Consider the following 27,812-nt stretch of genomic DNA (forward strand, 5'->3'; position numbering starts at 1 on the left):
CAGCTGATCAGCTCTTGGATTCTGAAATTGCTGTAATTATAAAATTGGAAGTTAAAAAAACAATTTTTTGCTTCCATTAGACTGGTGGGTCTAAAACTAAAAATGGCTTTAAGTACTTAAATTTGTCACCTCTTCACAAAGTTTGGTATGAAAAGGGTTGCAACTGATCATATGTATAACTAGCTCTTCAGTAAAAGTAAAAGTTAATACGATCAAACTTTTTTTTAGCTTGGAGAAAGAAAGAAAAAAATGTGTAAAACAACTCAATAAAACTAATTGAGGTAAAGAAATGGCAAATCCCACCATAAACTGCAAAAGCAATAAAATCCAATTAAAGAAAAAACATGTTTTTAATTATTCACACAACACATAATACAACCCCTACAGTTCCAGTGCTGAAAGCTGAAAAAACAATGGTGTGGTTTATGAAGTGTAAGCTGTAAGAAAACCAATAAAAGTCACAATAGAAATATTTGTATTGATAGCTGGAAATATCAATGCATTCATTTCAATAGGACCAATGTTTTTCTGCAACTAATTAGCATACAAAATGTCACATGACATTTTCAAAAACATCCACCACAGCGAGACATTTAAAAGAATCACTAACAATCAGTTTCTTGTAATGTAAAATATAAAATATCTATAAAAATGATGAATATTGATGATGATTTATTAAGCAGCAACAACAAATATCGGACTCATTTCTAACACCTGACTGTGTTTTCCTGTGTGTTTGCTTGACAGATATCTGTGACAGTCCGCTGGTGTCCAATCTGCAGCCGTCCTCTTTCAGAAGCTCCTCCCAGTTGTCCAGCAGCCACGCCCCATTCTTCGCCAAACTCAACAGGAGAGACGGTGAGCACCGGTTTCTGTTGACTGGGTTGCGTTGCGTACGTTGTGTGAAGACTTTCAATTGAATATGAATTTGATTTTGGAGGTTTTCAGAAAAACAAAACGGAACAAACACTTAATTGTGTAATTGTTCAGCTGATAGGGTGCAGGTTAAAGCAGAGCTTGTACATACATATCTACCCCGTCACAACTAAACAAAACAAGGTTCTCTACATTATATCGCACACACAAAAAATAGTTTAACTTATATTACTATTTTCACAATATACTGTACATTCATTATATATTCTGCACAAGTTTTATATGTATATATATATATACAGTTTATACATTCACATTAAACATATATACACATTATATACATATCCATGAATGTACATGACAATATTTCATATTTACGACACAATATTCCTCAATTAAATTCAGAGTGGCAATATATAAATGAACAAAAACCTTTTATTGTGTTTATTAAGTATGAATATATTTTATACCATTATATATACATATTATTGCTGTCCTAGGGAAAAGTGTTGCCCTTCTTTCTTATACTTACTAATGATATATGTCTTAAAAAGATTTTTAAACTGATTTACGTTGGTGCTTTGTTTTATTTCATCCTGTCGGCAGTTCTATAATTTAACCCCTTATATTATTGTTATACTCATCCTTTTCAGTGTCATTCTAGCATATTGTATCTTGAGTTTGTCTCTTATATTATATTCCCATTCTCTCTCTCTCTAAGAAGTTTTTCTGCAACCCTTTTGAAAGTGAACCTTTACTTGCTTTATAAATCATTTGGACAGGAATTTTGGTCTGAATGCAATCTTCGTTGGTCTGTTACTAACAAAAGTTGTTTTGATTGGATCCCCTCTAGAAAATAAACTAAACTCGGATTGGATTTCGTCCCAAGTGAACATTATATATCTTGAATCACGTGTTTTTCTGAAACAATTTGTCATGGTCTCGTTATTGTCATTTAATAAAACATGTAGTTGATGACAAAAACCTATAATCAACAAAATGACCACTATGTTTAATATGCTAATCTGGAAGTGTGTATGGGTACAAAAATACTAAGTTAGTTTTGAATTTAGATTTTGAGTAGAAATATTTAAAACACAGCTTTAGTGAATGATATTTGAGTCACGTTTTGAGAAGAGCAAAGAGTCCACACAGTATTGGATGAATTGATGAACTTGGCACCTTGGCTGCTTTCTGCTGCTGCAGCTGATACTTCATTACCTCCTTCACTGAGCAACTTTGCATTCGCTCCATTTACTCATGAGCAGAGATGATCAGAGCTATGAAGATAATGTGTGTAATGCATATAGTGACTATATGGAAAGTCTATGTAATGAGGGTTATTTGAAGTCATTTTGTGCCGTGATTGGTTATATCTCATTATCACACAGTTTTTCAAAAGCCTTTGATGTCAGCCAAACCTTCGCCAAGTGCTAAGTATCCTCTTTGCCAGATATTGGTAGTGATCCTGATCATGGTATCATAATCATTCACACTTTAAAAACTGTTAGAAGAGAGTTTATTCTTCCCCACTGTCGCTTATGCTTGTTTATGTGAATTTGTTGGGTTTTTTCCTTTTTATTACAAATTTTATATTTTAATGACTTTTGTTGTAATTAGCACTATATAAATAAAGTTGAATTGAATTTAAAGGCTTGTAAGTGATTTCTATCTCGATTAATAATGATACAGTCAGTCCAAATGTTTGGTCACCCCTATTTTTTTTTTTTTTTTGTCATTGGGAAAATTTGCAATGAAACGAGAAATCCGGATCAGATCTGGATGAAACTCATTTAAATAATTGTGAAACCAGTCTGACATAACTAAGTTAAATTTCATGTAGATCAGTCATTTACAAACCAAGATATTCATTTTTTTAAACTTTGCCGATGACGAAAGATAGGATTTATTTCTATTTTTAAAACAGATCCAGAATCAGTATATTGAACCATATCCTCTCCAAAATGTAATGGAATCTTCCATTGGGTAAGGTCCATCTTTGGTTAAAACTTTGTCAAAGTTTTTTTGACGTAATCCTGCTAACAGACAAACAAATAATTAAACGCTGGTGAGACTATTACGTCTTTGATTGAGATCATTATTAATATCCGCTGCTTTCTTCCACTAAATCAAAGTTGTTGTTTTTGTTAAACAGATCTGATGCTTCACTGAGAAAAAAGCTTCATCCCAAAAGTCCACAAAGTGTCTTTTTAAGATCTTTGTAGATTTTACATCTGAGCACAGAACCTCCTGCGATGCTGATTAATCGTTTTTTATTGCGTACCTTTCTTTTATCCTCTCTTAAGCTCATTTCTTCCTGTGTTCATTAGATTTTTCTGCTTCTCTTTACACCATCTGTCTTTTCCTTTTTTTTAGTTGTACCATCCTCTTTGAAATATTCTCATTTTCTTCTGTACCCTGTTCTTTTTTTTAATCATTTATCTCCATCTGCAGCTTGGTTTTTCATCATGGAGAAGTAATTCAGTCAGCTCTCCTCCTGTCGGCAGTTGGGATGTCTGAACGATTTTCTTGTTTTAGGCAACACCAATAATAATCAGCAGAGCTGCAGCAATTACGCTGGAACTGACTTTTAAAGGAAGTATAGTGCCACTGTAATCACTCTGTTAGCTTTAAAAGTACAGGTTAACTTTAACTGGGGTGCACATCTTACGATTGCCAGCTAATCGAGTAATGATTTACACGTATGTGTTCAAACTGAAAGTTACAGCTTGAGAGGTATGTGTAGCCTTATCTTGTCCTTTCAGCTAACGCTACATATTATAAGGCTGTGGTTCTCAACATTTTCAGCCCACGACCCCCAAAATAAAGGTTCCACAGACCGGGGACCCCCACTGTACCTGAAGGTGGTTGAACACAGACATGAATATTGAAGAACAGTCATGTGGAGACAGGGCCATCTATAAGGGGGAATGAAGGGGAGATCTTTTTAGGGGTCCATCCATAAAGTCAGTAAAATGATGGTCCACTGTTCTATGAATCAGTGATAACCACGTGTATTTATTTATCTGTATATTAATCCAGGAAGTGTATTATTGGTAAATAATGGGCATGACAAATTGGGAATTTGGTTAAATTGGCCAAAAATAAGCAAGAAATATGGTGTAAAGAGGTTAAACGTGATAATAAGGGGGCAACATTAGTGGGATTAGGTAGGAAAAGTGGTTGAAAGGGTTTATAAGTGCCGAAAATGTCTTGAAAGTGGAAAAATTTGGAGAAAATGCATTGAAATTTGATAGAGAAGTGGCAAAAATGGGAGTAATGTACTAAAAATGAGCAAAAATATAGCAAGAAAAAGTGACAGAGTTGCAGAAAAATTGTAAAAATAAGCAAAAATGTGCTGAAATTGTTCTGAAAATATTTCAAGTTCATTGAAGGCATCTGGCGACCCCCCCTCCCAATGTCTCGTGACCCCAAGGTTGAGAACCCCTGCTGTATGGCACACTGTTATGTCCTCCTCTACCATCTTTTTGTTTTATTTTATTTCTACATTCTGTTTGTATGTGCCTGCGTGGTATAATACCAGTCCATTATTAATGATTCATCAGTGCTTTACTGCTGCTGCTGCTGGAGGATAAGCTTCAGGTTAGGCTTGGTTTCCCTTGATCGGTGAAGCTGAGCTGAGCCGCCTGACTGGCTTTCCTCTGTAGTTGTTTTATATTACAGCTGTGCTGCTCCTATAAAACAAGAATAAAGACTAATTGAGTTTGGGTCAGGTGTCAGTACTCAAAGATGAAATCCATCACTCAAATATCAGGACAAAGGTGAAACCTGCAGTCAGTGTTTGTGTAACAGAGCACTGTGAAGTCTTTAGGAGTATTTATCCTTTTTCTAATCCATAAAAACACACTTTATTCTAGTACATTTTTCCAACTATTATGCATTTACACCTATGGCTGATTTTAACACTACTCAGCACGCACACCTCATTAAATCTATATTATTGCACCACTTTTCCCTTGTCAAAGTGTTTGCTCCCTTTCTAACACAATGCTCAGTGATATGTGGATCTAAGGCTGTGCAACTGATCAAAATCTGATTACGATTTTTGGATTATTGCACTCAACGATGACAAAAATAACATAATCGAGAAAACTATTATTTCAAAAATTATATATATATATATATATATTTAAATTATACATTTTTTTTATTTGCTAAATTAAACAAACTTCCATTTAGCATATCTACAAAGAATAAAGCGTGGCACACAATTATTAATATTAACTTTGTTGTTTAATGCACACACATGCAAGCTCCTTAGCCCCGCCCCCTCAAAGCTAACGCTAGCATGCAGGCCAAACACATGGAAAGTTGTTGTTAGCGGTTTTGAAACATGGCAGGAGACTATGGGTTTGATGATGAAGACCGAGAGCAAGACGTCACGTGCAAGAAGTGTTTTGTTTTGTGCAAAAGTGAACATACTTGATTTTAGTGTTTGAAGGATTTTATTTATGTTTAAAGAAAATAATTTACATCGTTTTGCACAAAAAGCAAATTACTTTTTGGTTGACAAATAATCGTTTGAATAATCGTGATTTCAATTATGACTAAAATAATCGTGATTATTGTTTTTTCTATAATTAAGCAGCCCTGTGTTAAGATTTCTCCCTACCTTCTTCCCGGATAATTTAATTAAAAAGCTTTGAAGAAAAATGAAACAAGTAAAACTATTTCTGTGTGGTTTATTCTTAGTTAGTCACAAGTAAAATATTGTAGCTGGCTTTTTGCTCCTGCAAACTGAACAGCTCACACGCAGGCGAGTACCAGAAGCAACAGTGTGTTTAGAGAATTGGGAGTAGACATTTTATGTTCTTGGGCTGGGCGTACCCCGTAAGCAGTTTTGTTGGTGCAAGATGTTTAGGTCAGTTATCAGTCACACCACAGGTCAACCCCTGCAACTGTGATTTCTGAGCTTTTATGTGGTATCAACAAAATGTGGGTGTGTGGGTGTTGAGTCATAGTGACGTGCCGACATGCAACGGGCTTTCAGAGATAAGAGCTGGTAGTATAGAAGAGAAACCTAAATATTATATTTTAGTATCTACAGTTGAACATTTGAACACTGTGATGTCATGTGAGGAAGAGAGAGGATTTATTTAATTGCCACTGTACAAGAAATGTCAACACACCATTGAATATTAAAGCAATGGGTTACCCTGAGCTGCGGTGAACATTAACAAGGATGCTGCCACATTGAATCTCAAGCATGCATGTCTTGATAGCTGGGGAAACCAGAATACCTTGATGAAACCCACACAAGCACCTCGAGAACATGCAAACACTGAAAAAAGCTTCGCTCAGGCCCTGCTCTGTGACCTGCTAACGTCTATACATCACCATGCAAAGGTTTACATAAGAGAAGCAAGATGTCAATCAACCTAACAGCCCAAAAACCACCAAAAAAGCAATGAATGTGAAACAGAAATAACTTTAGTTGAACATCATCATATAAAAAGTTGTGATCAATCAAATTAATCAATCATTTTACCACTGAAGTGATCAGCTGCTGGGATCAACGTAATTGGTAAAGTTTTACTCGAAAGCAAAACTTCAGAAAAGAGCTTGTGGATCATTTTGACCTTTACTATTTACTTCTCGTGTGCTCTTCAGGATTTAGTTATAGTTTGATTATTTTACCATAAAAAATGTTTCACTGTAATGATAAATATTTATTCTTTCTCTAGTTGATCTTTTCCATATGTCTGGGTATTGCAACAGTGATCTTGTTGTTCTGAACACAACTAGGTGTAACTATGTGTTGTGATGGAGTGGTCAGAGATTTAAAGTGATGTCTGTTAAAGAGTGTCCGCTCGCCTCTTTTTCAATTACATCACACACGGGGGACACATTGAGCTTTGATCTATCGAGTGCAGGGGCCATTTGTCTGCTTTCTTTGTCTGCACTGCCTGATTCTCATGACTCAAAGTTCAGCCCATTTTCTTTCTGTCGTCCCTGACCACACATGTACCGTAAGTCAAGTGTTTTTTTTCTATCTCTTCAAGGTCAGCATCTATCTGCCACCAAATAGAATCAACCAGATGAAATAACACGAGGTCTTCTGTAGTTTTTGGTGTTTTAATAAGCGACACCCCCAGAGTTGCCACAATGATTTTCTTGTTTTTGCCTTCGTCAGTATCTATTTCTGTGTTGATGCAGCTTCAAACCAGGGATGGAATAAAATTACAAAAAGACCTGAGAAATCGCTAAAGTGCTACTTTATCTGATCATGTTTCTGTGTCTAGATCAAAGCTGTCTGTAATGCATTCAACGTCAGTCACATCTGTCCAGTAGCTTCTAACACAGTAACATCCTCTTTCAATGAGTCTGAGTAGCTGGGACTATTTGAGTGTCTCCGTTGAGCCGATCACCATGACCAGGACAAAATGACACCTTCAAATGTTGAATTTAACTCTTGCTGTAGATCAGGGGTGTCTCATTTTTAGTTCAGGTGCCAAATATGGACCGGTTTGATCTCTAGTGGGCCACAGACTTTTGGCAGAGAAAACGAGTAATTTCAACATTAATTTTTGTTATTATTATTATACATCAATTTTATATAGCGCTTATCTGGGTACTCAAAGTTGCTTTACAATGAAAGGAGCAGTGTTGGTGTTCGGTGCCTTGCTTAAGGGCACATCGGCACCTCTCCAGCTACCAGAACAACTTCCGCTTTTCTTTTTTTTTGGTCCGCTCCAGTTCCCAACGTACTGAGCCACTGGTTTGTACTTCCACGCATAAATGATATGTAAAATATGTAAGGCACCTAAAAAACCCAAGCAATTACTGTGAGATATCAGTCCCTGCAAGATCTTCACTAAAAATGTCCTTGATTTTTTTTTGACAAATTTTTATTTCATTTGGTTTAGTTTGTGGAATAATTTGGGGAAAATGGGAAGGGTTTGGAAAAATGTTAAAAACAGTTAAAAACAACTGTCATTATGTGATAAGCATGAGAAAGCTGTAAGCCCTGTGAATATTATAGAGTTTCATTAAATTTGTGTTTTTGGAGGGACTGAGATATCTTCAACCGCATAAGTTGGAAATCTGCACAATGATTCATGATTTCTCTGTCATTTTTACTGACTTATTTGGATGCTCTAAAGGGCCGGATTGGTTTCCCCAGGTTTGGCACATGTGTTGTAGATTGATATGAGTTACTGTAGATGTTTAGAGAAGCTGACATTTCATTTAAAAACTTGGTGGGAAAACCTCTGTTATATTACATGCAGCTTCATCATTTAAACTCCTATTGAGTGAAATATGATGTGTTTGTTTGCTGAGAAACTGATCAAAAGGTTAAATAATCTGTTCCATTTCCAACACCTGTTATACAGAGTTTTCCCAGGAAGAAAGTATCCTGACAGCACAGATAGACATTACAAACATGGAAGCTGAGAAGGCTGCAGGTTTACAAATTGTTCACAAATTGCAAATGTTTCTTCTTGTGATGACGGAAGACGATGAATTATCTCTAAAAGGAAATTAGGAAAGAACAGAAGTATATTTGGGTTCTTGTTAAAGCTGTATATTGTATTTACTGTATACAGTGGGTAGTTTCTTAAACCTATAGTTTATTATCCCTCTGTTGTTTTTTTCTGCACAGGAGCAGGAGGTTGGTCTCCTCTGGTCTCGGACAGATATCAATGGTTGGAGGTCGACTTTGGGGAACGAAGCACAATTACAGCAGTGGCCACACAGGGTCGTTACGGCAGCTCTGATTGGCTGGCGTCCTACCTGCTGATGTTCAGTGATACGGGCCACAACTGGAAGCAGTACAGACAGGAGGACAGCATCGGGGTGAGTTGATGTCAAAGTTCTTTTACAGAACATTTGTAGTACATATTTCACTTAAGAGGTGAAGCAAAACAACGATTATTGCCTTTTCCTGGCAGTAAATACAGAGTGATGTATAAGTGGAAGTGTTGAAATAAAAAGTGGAAGTGTTGAAGAAGTCAAGATGTCAAAAGCAGGGAAAGGCCCTAAAACCTAAGGTGTTGTTGGGTGTTCCCTTTATGCTAAAGTCTCAAAACATCAAAAGTGACTGAAGGAAATAAAATGCTGTAAATCTACAGGGCCACGGGTAGGGATGGGTTTTCATTTTACAAACCGGTTTCTTAGACTTAAGCTCTATTCGCACGGGATTAGTTTTACCTAGGGACCACATGCAATTTGTAATAATGTCTGTGATGTTAATCCCGTGCGAATCGGCCATGTCAGTAATTTGTAAAGCAAATTACCTGCTATATTTGCTGAACTCCGAGGTCCTGTGATGATACTAATCCAATGCGAATAGGCATCTCTCTGATTTGGAAAGAAATGGGAGTGATCTGATGCGTGATTACACGTTGTTTCCGGGACACGTTTATTAGGTCCCGGGACAGCAGAACCTTATTGGCCCGTAACGCACGGCAACAGAAAGAGAGGGCCGAAAAGAAGGAGCAATATCAGAGGCCAATGGTGGATCTTTTTTTTCGTGTTTGCAGCCTTCTATTTAATACAGCTGGTTAGCGCTAGCAGTGACACAGCACTGAGCTGTGGTCAAAAGCCTGCAAAGTTGTTTTAACATCAACTCACACATCATATCTGGAAGATGTCCAGAAATTTCAGCAAAATCTCAGGCTTCGGTGATCCCGTGCGGATGCACCACATAAGAAGCAGACGTTGGGGGGGGGGGTCATTTCTTTTATTGTCATTCAAACTTGAACTTTACAGTACAGATAAGAACAAAATGTAGTTGTATTGGCTCGTGTAGCAGGATAAAAACAGGATAAACAGCTTCAAGTACTTACATAAGGTAAGTAGTATTTTTTTTTTTTTAAAGATACAGTGCAGCTATAAATAGATATCAAGAGGAACAGCTATGTGTAAGATTCCTATACAGATAAGTATATTGCACGTTTTTTTATGCATATTATCTATTTTTCCAGTCATGTGTAAGCCAAATTTTTTGCCCCTTTTCCAAAAAAATTGACACTTTTTTTCTTCAGATTTTAGCTTTCTTTTGCCAATAAATGTCCCTTTTTTCTCATTTTTGTCCATTTTTGTAAGTTCTTTTTGACACTTATCCAATTTTTGTCGATTCTTTCAGCCATTTTTTTTTTGTGCCACTTTTCATTCAAATAATTCAATTCAACTTTATTTATATAGCGCAAATTACAATACGCTATAAATTACAAAACGCTATCAAAATATACATGAACAAACAACCTTTTGCCCAATAAATAACACTTGTTTCCTTTTTCCTTACATTTTGCTCATTTAAGCTACCTTTTGTCATTACGTACCACTTTTCCTCTTTTTTGTCAATTTTTTTGCCACTCTTGACTGCTTTTGGCTCATTTTAGTCACATTTCACTTTTTTTTTTTTATTGCCACGTTTCTGCCGCTTTTGGACGTCAAATGGCTGGCTGTGATTGACTCGATCACTATTCACTCAATCTAACCGGACCAATATGTTTTCAACATTGAAACCCTTTGTGAAAAGTGAGGGGGATGAATTTTTGTTTTTATTAAAGAGCGGGTGTCACATCCCCTGCATCCCCCAATGGGTGACACGCCCCTGCTTGTAAGTAAAGTGCATGTCTTCTTGGTTCTCTTTAATGTGGTTGTCCTCCATGCAGCATGCACTCCTACTCCTCTAAAAACTTGTTGTGAATCTAATGAGATATAGAGTCGTTTTGAGTCTCCCAGAGTAGGTGTTAAACGGTTCCTGTGTGACATTTGTCAGCACAGTGAGTTTATTCAAGCCATCGTTCCAATAACTTCAATGCACAATGAAGCAGAAAACCATTGAGAAAAACCCCAATGAGATAGTGGACACTTATCTAAAGAGATGCCACATTTGTTCAGAATCCAGCAAAGTAGAGCTTTTACCGAGAAGTCAATTTGCCCCTTGAAGGAGCAAACCAGCTAATCTCAGCACCAGGAGCTTCTCAGAGGCAGCAGGGAATTTCTCCTTGGAGCTTAAAAACATGCTGACGTGACGTTCTACAAAGAAATGACACTATGCCACTCGTTTTCAAAGTGTTTTTGAACTCCTGTGAATTCTTGAGTGTCTGTCAGAGGAGACCAAAGACAGCAGGAAATGTAACGACTGAAATGTGTTTTACATTAATCAGCCAAATACCGGTGTACAATATTGTGAGTTTGGTTTGTACTTTTCAAAGTGGTAAAAACAAAGAGAGGACAAACACATCCCTCTGACCACGTCTGAGCATGTAGCGGTACTTGAAGCTGCTCATCATGTTTTTAGTTGTGTGCAGAATGAGTGGCTACTAAATAAAGCTGAGTTATTAAAGAAACTTGCCTTATTCTTAAATTATTCTATATGTGTGCACTGGATCTGAATAGATCCTTGCAACTGACGTCACAGCACTTTGACCCAGCACCATCTTGGAAGACAGGGTGGTGTTTACTTGAATAATAGTGTTATTTTTTGACTTATTGAAAGCAGCCCATGTGCTTAACGATTGTCAAAGGTCGTCTCCGTTTGGCCTCAATATGTCGGAAGCCACGGATTATGTTGACACTCTATCAGAAGCTGAGAGAAGTTGGTACAAGGAGAAACTGGGTCTTGTGAAGACGCTGTTGTTATTCATAATGGACTCCATGTGGTTAAATCAGGGTAAGAAGGCTAATTTTTTCATCATTCATCTGTAATATGAGTGTGAAATGCTGGTTTTTCAGAATCTGAGCTATTTTATTGATGAATTTGTGTGAAAAATAGATCTGCACACTTGGATCAATGCAAATAAAACTATTTCGTTAATTTAGTTTAGTAAATGAATGGTAAATGGATTTGATTTATATAGCGCTTTATCCCCACACTGAAGCAGTCTCAAAGCGCTTTACATATCAGCTCATTCACCCAATCACTCTCACATTCACACACCAGTGGGACAGGACTGCCATGCACGGTGCTAGTCGACCACTGGGAGCAACTTAGGGTTCAGTGTCTTGCCCAAGGACACTTCGACACATAGTCAGGTACTGGGATCGAACCCCAAACCTTTCGATCAGAAGACGACCCTCTACCACCTGAGCCATGGTCTGTGGCTCAGGTGGGTGAGTTTAGTTTAATTTCCTGAAGAGTTTAGTTTAATTTCCTGAAGAAAGACTTGTGTACTCCAGTCCCAGCCCATTTCCTGTGGTGGCTTGTTCTTCCATCATGGCGGAGGGTCGTACATTATGTGACCTGTGAGGTCATGTGGCATGGGTCTGTAGTGTCGGGAAGCAAATGGGTTTAAAAAGAGATCAGCTTTATTCGGGTTTGGGCTGTTGTGGGTCTAACTTTGTAAGTCCAATTAAAGCTCTCCTCTTACTGGTTTTTCAGAGGAGTGAAGTGTTTCGGTTCATTGCAAAACCACACTTGCATGTGTACTATATCGTTTTTTATGTTTACCGCGGTTCCATGTAAACAGAGATCATTTTGCCGTGTGATTGCGGAACTTTTTGGAAACAAAAAACAGAAACAAGCAAAACGTTGTCGTGTGAACAGGGCCTTACGCTGGGTATGACCTTTTCAACTCAGTTATATTATAAAAAAGCAAACAAACCATAAGTGTCATGCTGGGTGAGTGAGTGTGGTGATGGAGAATAAACAAAGACAAACAAAAAGAAGCCCACAAGAGCTAAAGACAATTAAAACCAACAGAACCTGACAATAACAATCTGGTGCGTGGTAGATAATGCAGATTTTTGTTATCCGACCCCCACTCGTGATACCACACGTACCGTTGCAGATACAGCTTGTCACATTTTAATAGTTTGCACTATCTTTTCACACGGATATTGTCCAATTTTATTTCCTTGTCATCACCGCTCTGCTGTGCTCTCTGTAAACACATTTATCACTGTTGCTTTAAAGCCAATCGATGACTTTTTTCATACCCAGGGTCTCCTAATGGGCTAATTAAAAACCTAACATGCTTTAACATTTTAGTATTTATTCTGATTGACAGTGAACAATAAATGCCTAAATTAAATCTCCATGGAGGACGTAGACTCTGCTGCATAATAGAGTATTGACGAATAGCAAACAAGTCCATCACGTAATAGCTTTAGATTTGTAGGCAGGCACGCTCAAGATGCTGAAATCTGAACAGTTAATACATCTCAATATTTGAAAATCTACAGTATCCAGGTGAGGCACGTGTGTCAAACTCAAGGCCAGTGGGCCAAATCCGGCCAGGAAGAGCATCCAATTTGGCCCATGGAACAATTTCAGTAAGAATGAATGGGTTCATCACAACATAATGGAAATTGTTTACTATTATTCTCCTTTTTCTCTAAAATCCTACAATTTCTTGCAAAAAAAATGCATAAAATGCCTGCAAATAACATTGCAATTATTTGAGAAAAAATTGTATCGGACTGGATTAAGACATCTGTGACCTATTGCTTTGCATTTTAGGAAATTATTGTAATTGACGTGTATAAAGCCAGATTTTTCAATCCTGGCCCACTTGATTTGACTTTGACACCTCTGAGGTACAGGGTGTTAGAAAGCAATCTTGAGATACACAAAAAAGTTTGAATTAAAGATGTTGGAAAAAAACCCAAAGCAGTTTCCATTCACAGTCAATCCAGTGTTTTATTCTCCCTTTAAAACGACAGGTGAAAAAAAAAAACAGATGGATGCATTTGAGTGTGTAAATATAGAAGGAATGTGTGCTTGTGCCTATGTTAGCCAAATTGAATTTCTTTAGTTCAGGACTTTCAGTATCAATGGAGCGTTTTATAAAAGCCAAGGCCTGAGTTTTGTCTCTGACGACTTCTCTAAATGACCACAGTGTACCTGTGTTCTCCTGAAGACCTTTAATGGGTAATGCACCATTTCTCTTTATGAGTCCAGTGATCTCCACTGTCTCTTGATGTCAATCCAGCAGAGAACTTTTTAGATGTGGTAGTTAAAGGACATTCACTGCAGCAAGTGAGAGGTGCAGTGAATTCAAACATAAAATTAACAATGAAAAAAAATGGGGAAACCAGGTACTCCAAATTGAAACATGTTTCGACCAAGCTTCCATTTTTTTATGCATTTCTTCCTCCTGTTTTTCCAAGAGCACCAAAAACTGCTAAACGTCCAACACTCAGTCATCCCCTTGCCTTTGTTCCTCATAAAACTAACACAATTTGATTTTTGACTTGTGGTTTTTACACTCACAGTAAGGTTCTATTAAATCAATTATACAATGTGAATAAAAATGGATTTAGTCAATTCTGCATTAGCACGTGTGGCGACCAATGAGATTATTCTTTTTCTTTGATTTATCATTTATTTAACCAGGTTAGACCCAATGAGATCCTCCATGGGGGTCTGCCACCCCCTGTGATTCACCTTCACAACTTCCTATTATAAAGTATATGAGGAAATCCCTTACATTTACAAATATAGTTGTTAAAAATATAAGGTGTATGTTAGGTGTTATTATGTTTTGTCTAATAGTTAGGAAGACAGTTTACTCTCAGATATTTGTGGCTAAATAATCAAACCTATAGATTATGGTAGAAAGTGTCAGATTAAACCATGACGATGACTTATTGATGTCAACACATGGCAATTCAATTTGCTTATGTCTAGAACTGGGTTTCTCAACCTTGGGGTCAGGACCCCATTTGGGGTAACGAGACACTAGGAGGGGGTGGCCAGTAGTAGAGTTTTTTTTTTTTTTTTTTAACAATTTGAGCCCATTTTTGCTTATTTTTACCATTTTTCTGCAACTACACCAAACTTGCCATATTTTAAGTTGTTTTCATCACTTTTTTTTCCCATATTTTTGCTTCTTTACTCCCATTTCTGCCGCTTCTTTATCAAATTTCAATGCCTCTTCTGCACATTTTTTCCACTTTCAAGACATGTTTGGCACTTATAAATCCTTTCCACCACTTTTCCCACGTAATGTTGCATATGTTGACCCCTTATTGTACTTTTAACCTCTTTTCACCGTTTATATACCATGCTTATTTTTTACCAATTTAACCACATTCACTATTTTATACCCATTTTTGCCAGTTTAAACTAATTGTTTCTTCTAATTGTTACAATATTGACACTTTGAACCCGTTTTTTTTTTTTACCACTTTTTCTGTCCATTTATTGCCACTCTAGTTTGCAACTTTTAATCAATTCCTGTTGTTTTTAAAATCCCATTTCACCACCTTTTTTTTTTTTCTTACTATTTTTTGGTCACTTTTGATGCATTTTATTTCTGATAAACAAGGATTTACATTTTTATTATGACTATATACTATGGTGCAAACATAAACTTTCTGGATAACAGTGGATATTATTATTCAGATTCATAGAACAATGGACCATCATTTTGTTGACTTTATGGATGGACCCAAAAATCTCTCCCCTGTTCTTCAGTGTACATGTCTGTGTTCAACCATCTTCAGATCCAGTGGCTGAAAAGGTTGAGAACCACAGGTCTAGAGACCTGTTGATTAAAACTGTGTGTTCTCATTGTGTTTGTGTGCTCTCAGTTCTTTCCAGGCAACAACAATGCAGACAGCGTGGTTCAGTACAAGCTGCAGCAGCCTGCCATCGCTCGCTTCCTCCGCCTCGTTCCGCTCGATTGGAATCCGAGTGGGCGGATCGGATTGCGGCTTGAAACCTACGGATGTCCCTACAGTACGTCTCCCAGCCAGGACTAAATTTACTCTCTAGCTTTTTTTGGGGGGTTGATGCAAACCTGTGTCACCATGACAACACAAGTTACCAAGATCTGGGCCGAGTTACTTTGATGAAGTAATTATTCATTATTTGAAGATCAGTTATTTAATATCCATTAAATAAAACATGTTCTGCACTGCATGTTTATCTGAAAACATGAATTAATGTTTTATCAACTAAAATCTAAATGAAACTTTATTTTCTGCTTTTTAATGAATGCATTCTTTGAATAGTCTTTATTTTTCTAGTCATTGCATTCCTTTGTTGCTTATACATTGGTTTTGTTACTGTTTGCGGTGTACTTAACACACCTGACGTCTATTTTAATTATATTTCATTTAAATATGTGTCTGTTTTGCATTTTCACAGCAGATTCCCAACTGGCCTTACACAACAGTCTCTGTACAGCTGCAAACTCACTTACATTTTTATGCAAATGCCACTGTTGATGATATGCAAATACATTTTCATGGCTTATAACATAATAATGGCGCATAGAAATGAAATAAATGTATTTGTTCCTACCACAAAGAAGCAGTGCAGATGGAGATTGTCTGGTTTTCATTACAAGCTATAACCTGAATTCACCTTACTGTGATGTATTCAAACAATTGCAATTATTCTCTTCAGTGCAAATACATCAAGTATCACTTACAAAGCTTCATATACCGTATGTATTCAGGAATTTAAAAGGATTGCTTATACTCTGTTTCCTTAATTTAAGTAAGGCTTAGCATTGAGGAAAATAATGCTATCATTTTGATATAATATGCATTTACTTTGTCCTGTGATTTCAGAATCAGAAGTACTTTATTTATCCCAGGGGGAAATCACTTATTTCATAGACACTCAAGAAATATTACACATTGAATGAATAAACACTAAACAAAGGAAGAAAATGAAAATGTACATAGTAAACATAAAAAAAAGACTATTTTTTAAATAAGGATTAAATACAAGTGCACATGTTCCTATTTGCGTCACATTGGGAGGGTGTGGTGATGGAAACCAGTCCATGTTAAATGCAGAAACTAACAAAAAATACAAATCCTAAAAGGTATAACAGGAGGCATGAGGAAAACTGGGAGCGGTGGACAAAACGCTGCAGCCCACAAGGAGGATGACATCGACAATGAACCAGCCATCATTCTGTGTCCAAACACTCAGCTAAATAGTGAGGGAGGCTTGACTGGGAACGAGCCACACCTGGGTGTAAAATATGAAGCAGATAATCACACAACCAGGGCTGGACTGGGACAAAAATACCACCCTGGTATTTTCTGTAGAAGCCGTTATTAATTCAGTAATTGTCAACATGTGGCTCTTTATGTCTTAATTTCATATTCCCTCAGAAAACATTAAAAATAACCTTTTTAACTCCTTTTTACCCATTTCCTTTGGCCATTTTGCAACTTCCTTTGTCCACTTTATGCCCCTTTTCAAAAAGTTCTGACTTGTTTCAGACTTCAGCTCCTTTTTGCCAATAAATATCTCTTGTTTCCTATTTATTTTTAGTTATTTTTGACACATCAAATTTTTGTCCTTCCTCTATTTTTGTTTGTCATACTCAGCCGCCCCTACCGCCCCATGATGCATTGCAAGCGGAGCATAAAATCGTCCTGGGACCGGCGTCACGGTCTGAGTTTACCTTCGTACTGAGATCATAACCCTAATTCAACCCTGACCCAATAAACAAATAAAACACGTGTCCATTCACTTTGAAAACAAATATAAATTGTAATTTTTTTAGCAAAAATGTATTTTCCGGTAGTGCGCATGTGCATATATGTGCATATACAATCTCAGTACGATGCACACTCAGGACATGACATTGGCCTTCAGCTAACACTCAAACATTACCTTTTCAAAATAAAAGCATCTGTTCTTGTCTTTCATTTATTTTTAATGCCTTTGTAAATAGTGCTCTTGTTTTGAAGTCAGCCGGAAGTTTTGTCTGAAAATCTCTGAAATGTTGCCATGAAATGTGTTTTATGGATTAAATGACCACATGTTGATATAAAAAATGATTTCAGAACTTTCTATAGTAGCGAATCAACTGAGATATTTAGTCTCAGTGTGCTTCAGGTTGTTGTAAGTTAAAATTGCATCTTGGAAAACTTCGAAGTATGCTTCAGTGGGAACGGTCGTCATCCTATTCATCCTAACCATACTAATAGTAAATAGTAGACAGTATATACTCATTGTGTGTAGTGTATAGTACGTTAGCATGCAATTTCAAATCATTGGGAGGTGGAGACATGAACAGGAATACCTGGGAAGCACAGAAAATAAGTTAAAACATGAAACAAGAGCTGAAACTAAACAGAATAAACACAAACTCACAAAACTCCAAGAGGACCATAAGGGCTAAACACCAACACCAAACAGACCCTGACAATTTGGGATTATAATAAATACCCGAAACTAAAGCTGATATCCAGAGTTTCTGAAAGTACGTCTCAATGTCTCGCCCCTTAACAGCTTAACTTCCTCCCCCTGCCTCTGCAATCTACCAGAAGCCACGCCTCTACTTTTCTGCACGCGCATCGCGGAACATAACAAGGTCACATCGGGTAGCATTGATATAGGTCTATGGGTCAGGTACGAGCCAAAATAATATTTACCTGTTTGCTGTTGTGACGCGTGGCCTTGTTTCCGTGGACAGTTCCACATTCACTTTAATTGACAATCTCAAAAACAGGAAGTCGAAGCCTATTGGCTGAGCGCAGTCGGCAAATGTTTTCATTTGTATAGGGGTCTATAGGACGAAGGAGGGACTTATATACATAAATGTATATGAATGACCTCCAGCAGTAGACCATAGTAAAAGACTAGTAGGTATTTATTTCGCATTTCAAAAGAATCATACATTAACATAGATTTCCCAGAAACTCTGGATATCATTTAATATAGCATTAAAATCAACATATGTGTCCTATTGCCAATAGTCAGGTTGATTTCACTCACAGTCTATGGTGTTTTTCTCTGTTTTTTATCCGTAGAAGTCTAAATGTTTGTTCTTTCTTTTGTAGCGTTCAATGTGGTGAGTTTTGACGGCAGCAGCAGTGGGCTGGTGTACAGGGTCAGTCCTGGACAGAGGCAAAGCTCCAGAGATGTCGTGAACCTCAAATTTAAAACCCTGAGGAATTCCGGGACGCTTCTGCAGTTGGAGGGAAACGAAGGACGTGGTCTGAATCTGCAGTTAGAGAGAGGGAAATTACTCCTGCTGCTCAGAAAAGGTAATTACACTGACGTACGTTACTACATTATTCTCACACAAGCTGGAGTAAAATAGGACCACAGGAGGTAATATTGCCACTTTAACAAAGGAAGTTCAGACTATCAACTGTCCCCATTCACACCACAGTCAAGCAACAAAAAAAGTGAGGTAGATAGGAGTCGAAAGAAAAACTAAAACTAAATACAGAATAGAAAAAAAACAAATCAATCCACATCCATACCCATACCCATAGGCACCATGATTTCTTTTAATAATAGGACACTAAAGAATGTATTTAGCCTTTAATTTATGAAAAACTTAAAGAACATTACTGTTTTTAGTGCATGTTATGATCAAGCTTTAGTAGAAAGGTCAAAAACAGGTCCCATATCAAGCTATTTTTCACCCATCTCCATTTGTTCTAAGAACCCCAAAAACATAGTATTTCAGGTTTATTTTTCCAAACTCGCCTGTTTTCTAGAGTTTTGGCCTCTGAAAAGTCACTTTCTGAGCAACTCTACACAAACAGGCTGATTTGCGGCCTACTTATGCATATTCATGCGTGGGCGTGTCTGTAGACTGGACGCTGACTTCCTCCTCCCCGCACGGTGATGTAGGGCCAGAGGACGGCCCGCCCTCCTCCCACCCACTCCGTAGCTGAGCTCATGCTGCTTTATAAACATGAGACAGAGCGTGGGGGCGGGGCGTTCGCTGGTACATACATAAACTGGAGAAAATACAGACATAGCACAGCGCAAAGGACGCTGAAATGCTCACCTTTGTGGGCGTTTCTGTTTACATGTCAATCATATCAAATTCGTCATTAAAGTGGGAACGCGTCATCAAATTGGAGCGAGGTGTTTGGGCTCCCCCTGCAGTAAGAAAGGAGCAAATCACCCTGTAACTAACGATTGAGGGAATCAATGAAAAAAAAACACTTTGGGCATGTGTATGAAGCCCACATAGCACTTTATGATGTTTAAAGCACAGAAAAATGTATTTAGCTTAACATGGGCCCTTTAATGTGGTGGATTGATGTGCACGCCCCCACCTGACTGATTCCTTTCCCGTCTTCTTCTGCACTGCTGTTGACTTCCTGCAATGTTGGATAGTGGAGTTCTTGTCCATGCATGTGTGCTTGTGGGTTAAACCCTAGTTTTTCAGCATTCTCAGAGAAATAATCAACACATGTTACACCTTTCATCAAGCGCACCATCTGGCTGATGAAATACTCCATCCATTCGCCATCACTGTGTGTGTGTGTGCGTGTGTGTGTATAATTGTTTCTCCTAGAGCGATCGTTCTGTTCACTCTTCTATCTGCCCGTCCTTTAACAATTGAAATTTTCCAGAATATGAAATTTGGGACCACATTATATCACACTGTTTGGAATAAACCTTGTTTTTAGGCTATTAATGCACTAAGCTTTTTCCATCCATCCATTTTCTGATGCGTGGGTCTGCTGGTGTCTATCTCCAGCTCTCAATTTTTTTCAAATTTTAAATCATTCACCAAATTGTATTTTTTCATTTTTGTTTTTTCTATTTTTACTTACAAACAGGTTCCGTCTAATTTCAATCACGTATAGTTTAGCTTAGCTTGTGCTTCGGTCCTTTTTGTGTGGAGTTTCCATGTTTTCCCTGTGCTTGTGTTAATTTTTCCTCGGGTATTCTGATTTCCTCACACTATAAAAAAAAAAAAAAAAAAGTGAGTGCAAGTGGTGGGCTGCTTCTTTGTGTTTGCCTTCAGTTGGACTGGCACCCTGTCCGGGGTGTATCGCCGCCTAGTGCCCTTAAAAGCTGGAGATAGGCACAGGAATAAGCTAGTCAGAATACGAAGGAATGAATGAAAATCGTAATACACCTTGATACCTGACAAAAGCTGGAAAAAAAAACACACAAAGACTCAATGAAGACTATATACACTATATAGAAATAGAAAAACATTTTTTTCTGATGACCAATTTAAACTGAATCCTAACTCAAACGATCCTTTCCTGCTTTTTCTCAGCATTGGATTGCATTTTGAAGATACAATTGGCACAATTTATCTGTTGCGCTCACTGACCCTGAACTCATGCCTTGCTTTGCTAACATCAACACATCGCAACACATTGAAAACAAGATTCTCTTTGCATTCTCAGCTTTATTGCATAGTTGATGCTTTGGACTTAAGGGTGTTGATGCTTTGCTAGAAATCAAATGAATGAATGAATAATGATGTGAAGGACACATTTCAGACAATTGAAGCAACACATTTAGTAAGTAAGTCATTCATTTATTTATAAAGTGCTTTTTGCAGATAAAATCACAAAGTGCTGTACAGAGCAGTGGATAAATTATTACAACAGGTGCAACATCATAATAGAATAATAAAACATGGGTGCATAGGTGCAACATCATACTTTTTTGAAAAGTGAAGTCTTCAACAGTTTATTTCTCCTTCTCCCAGAGAGACTGGTGCAGGTTATTCCAGAGTCTGGGGGCCACAGCCTGGAACGCCAGGTCTCCTTGAGTTTTAAATTTAGTTTTTGGGATCTTTAGGAGACCCTGGTCTGAAGACCGAAGACTTCGCCCTGAAGTGTAGGGGCACAACAAGTCAGAGATATATTGAGGGGCCTGACCATGTAATGCTCAGAAAGTAAGAACAAAGATTTTATGCTCTATGCGAAACTTGACTGGAAGCCAGTGCAGAGTAGAAAGAATGGGGTGATGTGGGATGTTCTGGGAGCACCAGTTAAAATTCTGGCAGCAGCATTTTGTACAATCTGGAGTCTGTTTAGGGTCGACAAGTGAAAACCGAATTACAATAGTCAATACGTGATGATATAAATACATGAATGACCAGTTCAAGATCTGACTTTGATAACAAATGCCTCACTTTAGAGATATTTCTCAGGTGGTAAAAACAGTTTATAGTCAGTGTCCCTCCAAAGACATTTAAGCCTCGACGTGATGCAGAAGTTGGCCAATTGTAGCTCTGCGTCGAGGGAACGCATCGCTATGCGATTGGCCGCCATGCTGCTAGAGGGTTGTGTGTGTGTGGTTTCAGAGTAGCATTAAAAAGCCCTTGTTTATCTTCAGGTCACAGAAAACAATGTTTTTTAAGCATCTTAAAATGTAATTTATTTCTGGATTATTACTGACCTACCCGACCATGTGTGTGTTGTTGGACACAAACATGAAAACAACAGTTTCAAAACGTGCGCTTTATTTTTCAATATAAACACATGCAACATACAAACAAAGAATAAAAGTGTATCGAGCGCACTGTCGACCGGGCCCCGACCCCGCCGTAGATCGGCCCATGGCCCCAGAGAGCGGCCATAAAAGGAAAGAAAAAAACTCTTTCTTTGACTCAATCCACCATGGAAACAACACTCGTATCGCTCCGCAAAATGTTGAAACATTTTGATGTTGACCGAAAGAGTCATTGACTGGGGCTGAGGTTTGGAGAGGACCAATCACAGCCTAGTCAGGATTTTTGTGAAGCGAACGTCAGGTTACGGCGAGGGGGTTCTACGTCTAAGTAGAGCGCGACGTGAGGCTACGGCGTCGATTTGACACGGAACCAGGCTTTAGTATCGTTGGCAGAATGAACGTCCTGCTAAAGACAACAATCAGAGTAACACACAAAATGTTTGATTGATGTGTACTTGCTTTCTCAGAGCCTTTGGTCTGCATTCTGTGTGAAAAGAACACTAATCTGTGGAATTGTAGCAAATACAGTAACAATGAATGAATGAATGAATGGAGGTTTATTTCACACTTGTTGTCCATAACAACAAAAAAACCAACAATATGTGTATACTGTACCCCCAATGAATGTCAACACCCTTCTTACACCCTGTACTGAGTAAAACCATGCGTTTGTACTGCTTCCGAACCAACTGCTGTTGCATTGATTGAGCACAATGTAAATTTTATGGAAGAGCACATCAACTGGAAGACAAAAAAAGGTTTTATAGTATTCTAAACAAATCTAATTTTAATCAAAAATACTAACAATTAATACTCCCAATTCATTCAATGGAAAAAAAAAAATGTAATACAGCAATACTATAAAAAACTAATACAGCAACACCTAACCCCGACACTGACTATATACAATAGCTGATAGGTTGCTCCCTCTGAGTGGTCGCAGATTGCCTATTCTTTAGACTAGGTTATTTTAAGTTTTAGGCTAAATTTGTGAGAAAATTGTAACCATAATGAATTGCCTCCGCTCACCTTTGCCCTGGGCTTGATCTGTAAAGCTGCTGCTGCTGCTATACCCAAGTATGACATTTTAATGGTACTTGGACAGATTATAACCTATATTTCCTAATTATGCTCTCCACATACATACTGTATATGATTATTATCCTCAGTTATTTCAACTACATTGTTATTTATATAAGGTGTGTTGGTTTATTTATTGCACATATGACTTTGTCATATTGTTCTATTTGCACAGTAGTTTGAACGTAATGTCCTGTTTTTCTATCTTGTATTTCTTGTTTGTTTACCTGCTCAGGGACTGCACATGTAAATTAGCTGTTAGCTAACTCTGGTGAAATTGTGGGGTGCCAAATAAACAATAAAATGAAGATTTTCAATAAACTATTCCATAAATCAACCATATACCGTAATGCTTTGCATATCTGATGGGTGGGACTTTGTTGTATGTCAATGTTGACCAAGGCCTTCCCATAAGATTATAGCTAATCCCATTTGATTTGAAGGTCACCACGTACACGGGCACTACGTACTGTACTTGTTGTGCTTGCATGATATGCACAGTCAGCATACGAGCCTCATCATTACCTCATATGCATTTTATTAGCCAACTGATCACTTTGTATTGAGTTTTACCTGCTCTGCAGTCTGAGTGGTGTTAAACCCATCATCCATCAAATGAGCACTCATCAGAAGAGCCTATTTATCTGCTCTACAGCTCCTGCAACCTGTTAACTGTTCCATGAATCACAGCCAATGTTACAATCCTATTAGATTTTAAAGTCAGGCCATTCTTCCTCTTGTATTGATCACACAGTCTTTTCATTTTCATCCAAACTGTATCGAGCTCAGTCACGACCATAAATGTTTTAACGGGAAGGAGTTTCTCTTTTATGAGAACATTCTCCAATGGGAGACAGTGGATTTCTTACTATGTGATCTAGTACAGCTTCTCATCAAACTTTGTTGTTTGTCATTTTGAAATGAAAAAGGTTACCTCCAAAAGAGGTGGTAACATCAACACTCTCCTACTGAGGAGAGAAGCATTCTGGATCTTCACCTTGGATACTCTTAGTCCTAAGGGTCTCAATGAAGAATTTGATTTAAGACCCTTGCTATAATCTATGTTCATTATAAGCATTAGTTTAGGGAACATCTATTAACCATTAATTAGTTGCTTTTTAGCATTAGTAACATATTGGCTATTAATTTGTAATTATTAACTACTTATTAATGCCTTATTATACACTTAATGGCAATCTCGCAGTCCAAAGAGGGTTAGGGTTAGGATTAGGGTTAGGGTTTGGGTTTAGGTAAACCTTAATCCTAACCCTAGCATGTTAAGATTGTAATCCATATACAACAACTTCCTTACTTAATACCAATAAGTAATAATTCTGAGGTTATTGAGGGAAAACTCTTAGTTAATGGTTTACTGGTTGTATATTAAGGCCATGCAGAATAAGGCATTATTAAGTACTTAATATTGACTAAATAAGAGTCAATATGTTACAAATATGCATGCTAATAAGCAACTAATTAATGGTTTTAATAGTGTAATAGTTTAGGACACACCTCCATAAAGTATAATACTTCCATACAATATTATGGGTACCCTGATGTTTGTATGATCATGTATGCAAAATTGTATCCTAAGAATATTATATTTATAAATAGTGTAAAAATTTTTTTGGAATACATAGTCCATTTTTGTATATATTTGCATATATGTAGTGTATATATTTTTTGTATATATTTATATATAGTGTATAAAGTTGGTACACAGAGCAACTATAAATATATGTGAGACAAATGTCCTTCCGCCTACACTGACATGTATCATGTGACCACCGTGGTTAATCATGTGCACTATAAAAACAGGTGTGCCGGTAAGCTGCAACTCATGTCTGATGAAGGGCGGTCAGCCCGAAACGTCACGTCTTTTGGTGTATATTAAAAACTGAAATTGGGAGCTAACTACGCACAACTGCGTAGTTAGCTCCCAATTTCTTTTCTTCTTAACATTTTTGGACCTTTTTGATCCAGCACACTGCCTCAAGTAAAAGGGAAGTGCGTGTTTTTTTGATTGTACCTCCCAAAGAATGTCACTGTACAACTGAAAAATAAAACAGTCTGAGGCCTTGTACAATCTGTAAATATATATATATATATACATATTTCCCGCCTGTTAATACAGTATTTATCTGTTATCCTTTATTCTTTTTAGATAATTTTTTCTACTTATATTTTTCTAATTATATTTATATTTATAGCTTCTATTAATATATTGTTTATTTCACTTTATCTTCATTGCACTATTTTTCAGGTGTCTTTCGGGTTTTTCGGTGTGTTACCTTGTGTTGCCTTTTTTATTGCACTTTTTATTTGAGCTGTCATGCCAGTAAATGTTCCCACTGCGGGATGAATAAAGAATCTATCTATCTATCTATCTATCTATCTATCTATCTATCTATCTATCTATCTATCTATCTATCTAATGGCTGTCTGTCTTTTAGATTTTGCTACATTGCATTCTTTCAGTATCATCTCTCAGCAGAAACGGCAGTGAAGAAATAACTTCATCTTCATCCTGTGGTTAATTGAATGTTCTCCTCCATCCCTTATCCAGGAAAAACCTCATCCTCTGATACCCGGCATCTTGCTTCCCTTGGTAGCCTGTTAGATGATCAGCATTGGCACCATGTGTCTGTTGAAAGGCGTGGCTCCCACCTCAACCTCACAGTGGACAAGCACACGGAGAGGGTTCAAATTCCTGCAGAGTTTATCCACTGGAACACTGAAAAGGTGGACACAAACTACTACATTAGAAACACCTTCAATGTTCAACCCTTTGTCTAATTCATCTTCTTTCTTGGGTTATTGGCCAGTTGCAAACCACTTGAATAGGTGCATATCGTCACCTACTGTACATGTTTTAATTCATTACTTTAAAGCACTTCTTCTCATTCAGCCTGTCCTAAAAGATATACACTCCTCAATCTGGTCTAATTCATGATTAATGTCTTGTGTAGTACTTGAGACCGGTATTGATTTTGAAGTTGTTGATCTTGTCTCGGCCTTGGACTGGTCAGACTTTTGTCAACTTCATTAATGTGTTAATAGGTTAAGCACTTGGAACTGTCCTTATTGATGTAATTTGACAAACATGTGGCATTAGCTCAATTATCTTTTTGAGTGTCTTGTGTGTCAGACATCTGCAAAAACTCAGACCAGTCCATCTTATTTCTTGTCAGAAATACATCTGAACACTTACTTTAGGCCTCATTCACCCAACAAATAATCGTATTTACAGTTATTTCAAATAATTCTGGACTTATAAGTGAATTTTAAATACATGCAAGAATTTAGTTGAAGAATGTCAAGATTTGATTGTTTTTGCAATGTGTCCTTTGACAAAAATCAAGTTGTCAGCAACTCTTTCAGTCAAATGTATTTAAAAGAAAACAGAAATTAAAAAGATAATGCTCTTTAAGTGTTCAACCTACCTTGTAATGGTTTTAAAAAAAAAAGGTATTTTATAGTCTTGGCCTTGTCTCGGTCAAGACTCCCAAAAGTCTTGGTCTTGTCTTGGTCTAGGTGCATTCTGGTTTAGGACAAGTCTTGGTCTTGAGTACAACACTATGAATGTGATGATGAACTTATCATATTTGTGTGTTTCGGTTTTCTGCAGCTCATTCTGGGTGAAGTCCAGACTCGCACTTATCCACAATCCACCATCTCCAGGAGGAGCTTCCATGGTTGTGTAGAAAACCTTTCATTTAATGGTTACAACCTGATTGAGCTTGCTAAACACAACAGCCACCAGGTCACTGCATTGGTGAGTGTATTTAGTATACTTTTTCTCTCTAAGCTGTGTTTATGGCCATGATTTAACATCTTATTATCCGACTGTCAAAGTGCCTGTGGCTTTTCTTGCCGGAGGACTTTATTACTGATTTAAGTTGGGTTTGATCACTACATCTCTTTTACATCCTTTAATTTATTGTTTGTGCAAGGAATACAGGGCACAGCAGTGACATGCTGGCTTTGTATGTCTTGTATGGTTTCTTATTGGATAAGTCGGCCAGAATTGGTCTGTATGTGTATGAATAAATGGTTTTAAGGGTAGAGAGTGAAGCAAGCACATCAAAAGAGGAGGCTGTAAAGCACTTCTATAGGGAGTGATAGATGTTTTGGCATGACAGTTAAGGTCCTAGTAGCAGAAAACAAACATTGGGTCGTAGTACAGTGCTGTTGAGGTTTAACAAAGTCCTCTCTGGGAGTGATTCAGTGGCTCTTAAAGTGTTAGCTGCAAATGTATGCTCAGGTTTATTACAGACTAAATGCCACCTCTGTAAAAGGCTTAGATAATGACAGAATAAAAGCACCCATGATGGATAGCTAAGTCTAGTTTCTATAGGTAACTTTTTGACTTATTGGTTCTCGCCACAACCGACTCTATTGTTATATATCACTTGAACTTCACCACAAAGGGCTTTTAGATGTCATCTGTGTTTCTGGAGGTGTGTAAAGATTCCTAGCAGAGATTGGAGGCTGTAATAAATTACTGCAGCAGTTGCAGCCAGTGCCATTTAAAGCAATAGGAATAATGCAGCACCGGCAATGGTAAAGTAACTCCATTCCAATTTCACTCTTTTATCTTGTGTTTCACGCGAGGTGACTTTGGTATTTTTAGCATTTTTTAGCATTTTATTCTAAGCTTCTGAGCTTTTCTGTTATCATTATGGTAATATTTGTGTCCTTTTAAAGGAGACTTGCTGATGAGATCAGTGCGACGTGA

At 37.5% G+C, this 27,812-nt stretch overlaps 1 protein-coding gene across 3 annotated transcripts in view; it reads left to right on the top strand.

Annotated features, from left to right (window-relative positions):
* LOC114479192 (contactin-associated protein-like 4) overlaps nt 1-27,812 on the top strand; it is a 128,236-nt gene that overhangs the window by 41,279 nt on the left and 59,145 nt on the right. For all 3 annotated transcript variants that reach the window (XM_028472739.1, XM_028472740.1, XM_028472741.1), the window contains exons 2-7: nt 748-858; nt 8,501-8,694; nt 15,385-15,532; nt 18,607-18,813; nt 25,641-25,816; nt 26,703-26,849. In XM_028472739.1, coding sequence (XP_028328540.1) covers nt 748-858; nt 8,501-8,694; nt 15,385-15,532; nt 18,607-18,813; nt 25,641-25,816; nt 26,703-26,849 — 983 coding nt within the window. The remainder of the gene's footprint in view (nt 1-747; nt 859-8,500; nt 8,695-15,384; nt 15,533-18,606; nt 18,814-25,640; nt 25,817-26,702; nt 26,850-27,812) is intronic.

This window comes from Gouania willdenowi, chromosome 17 (genome assembly GCF_900634775.1).
Source record: "Gouania willdenowi chromosome 17, fGouWil2.1, whole genome shotgun sequence".
In the NCBI taxonomy this organism is placed as follows: domain Eukaryota; kingdom Metazoa; phylum Chordata; class Actinopteri; order Blenniiformes; family Gobiesocidae; genus Gouania; species Gouania willdenowi.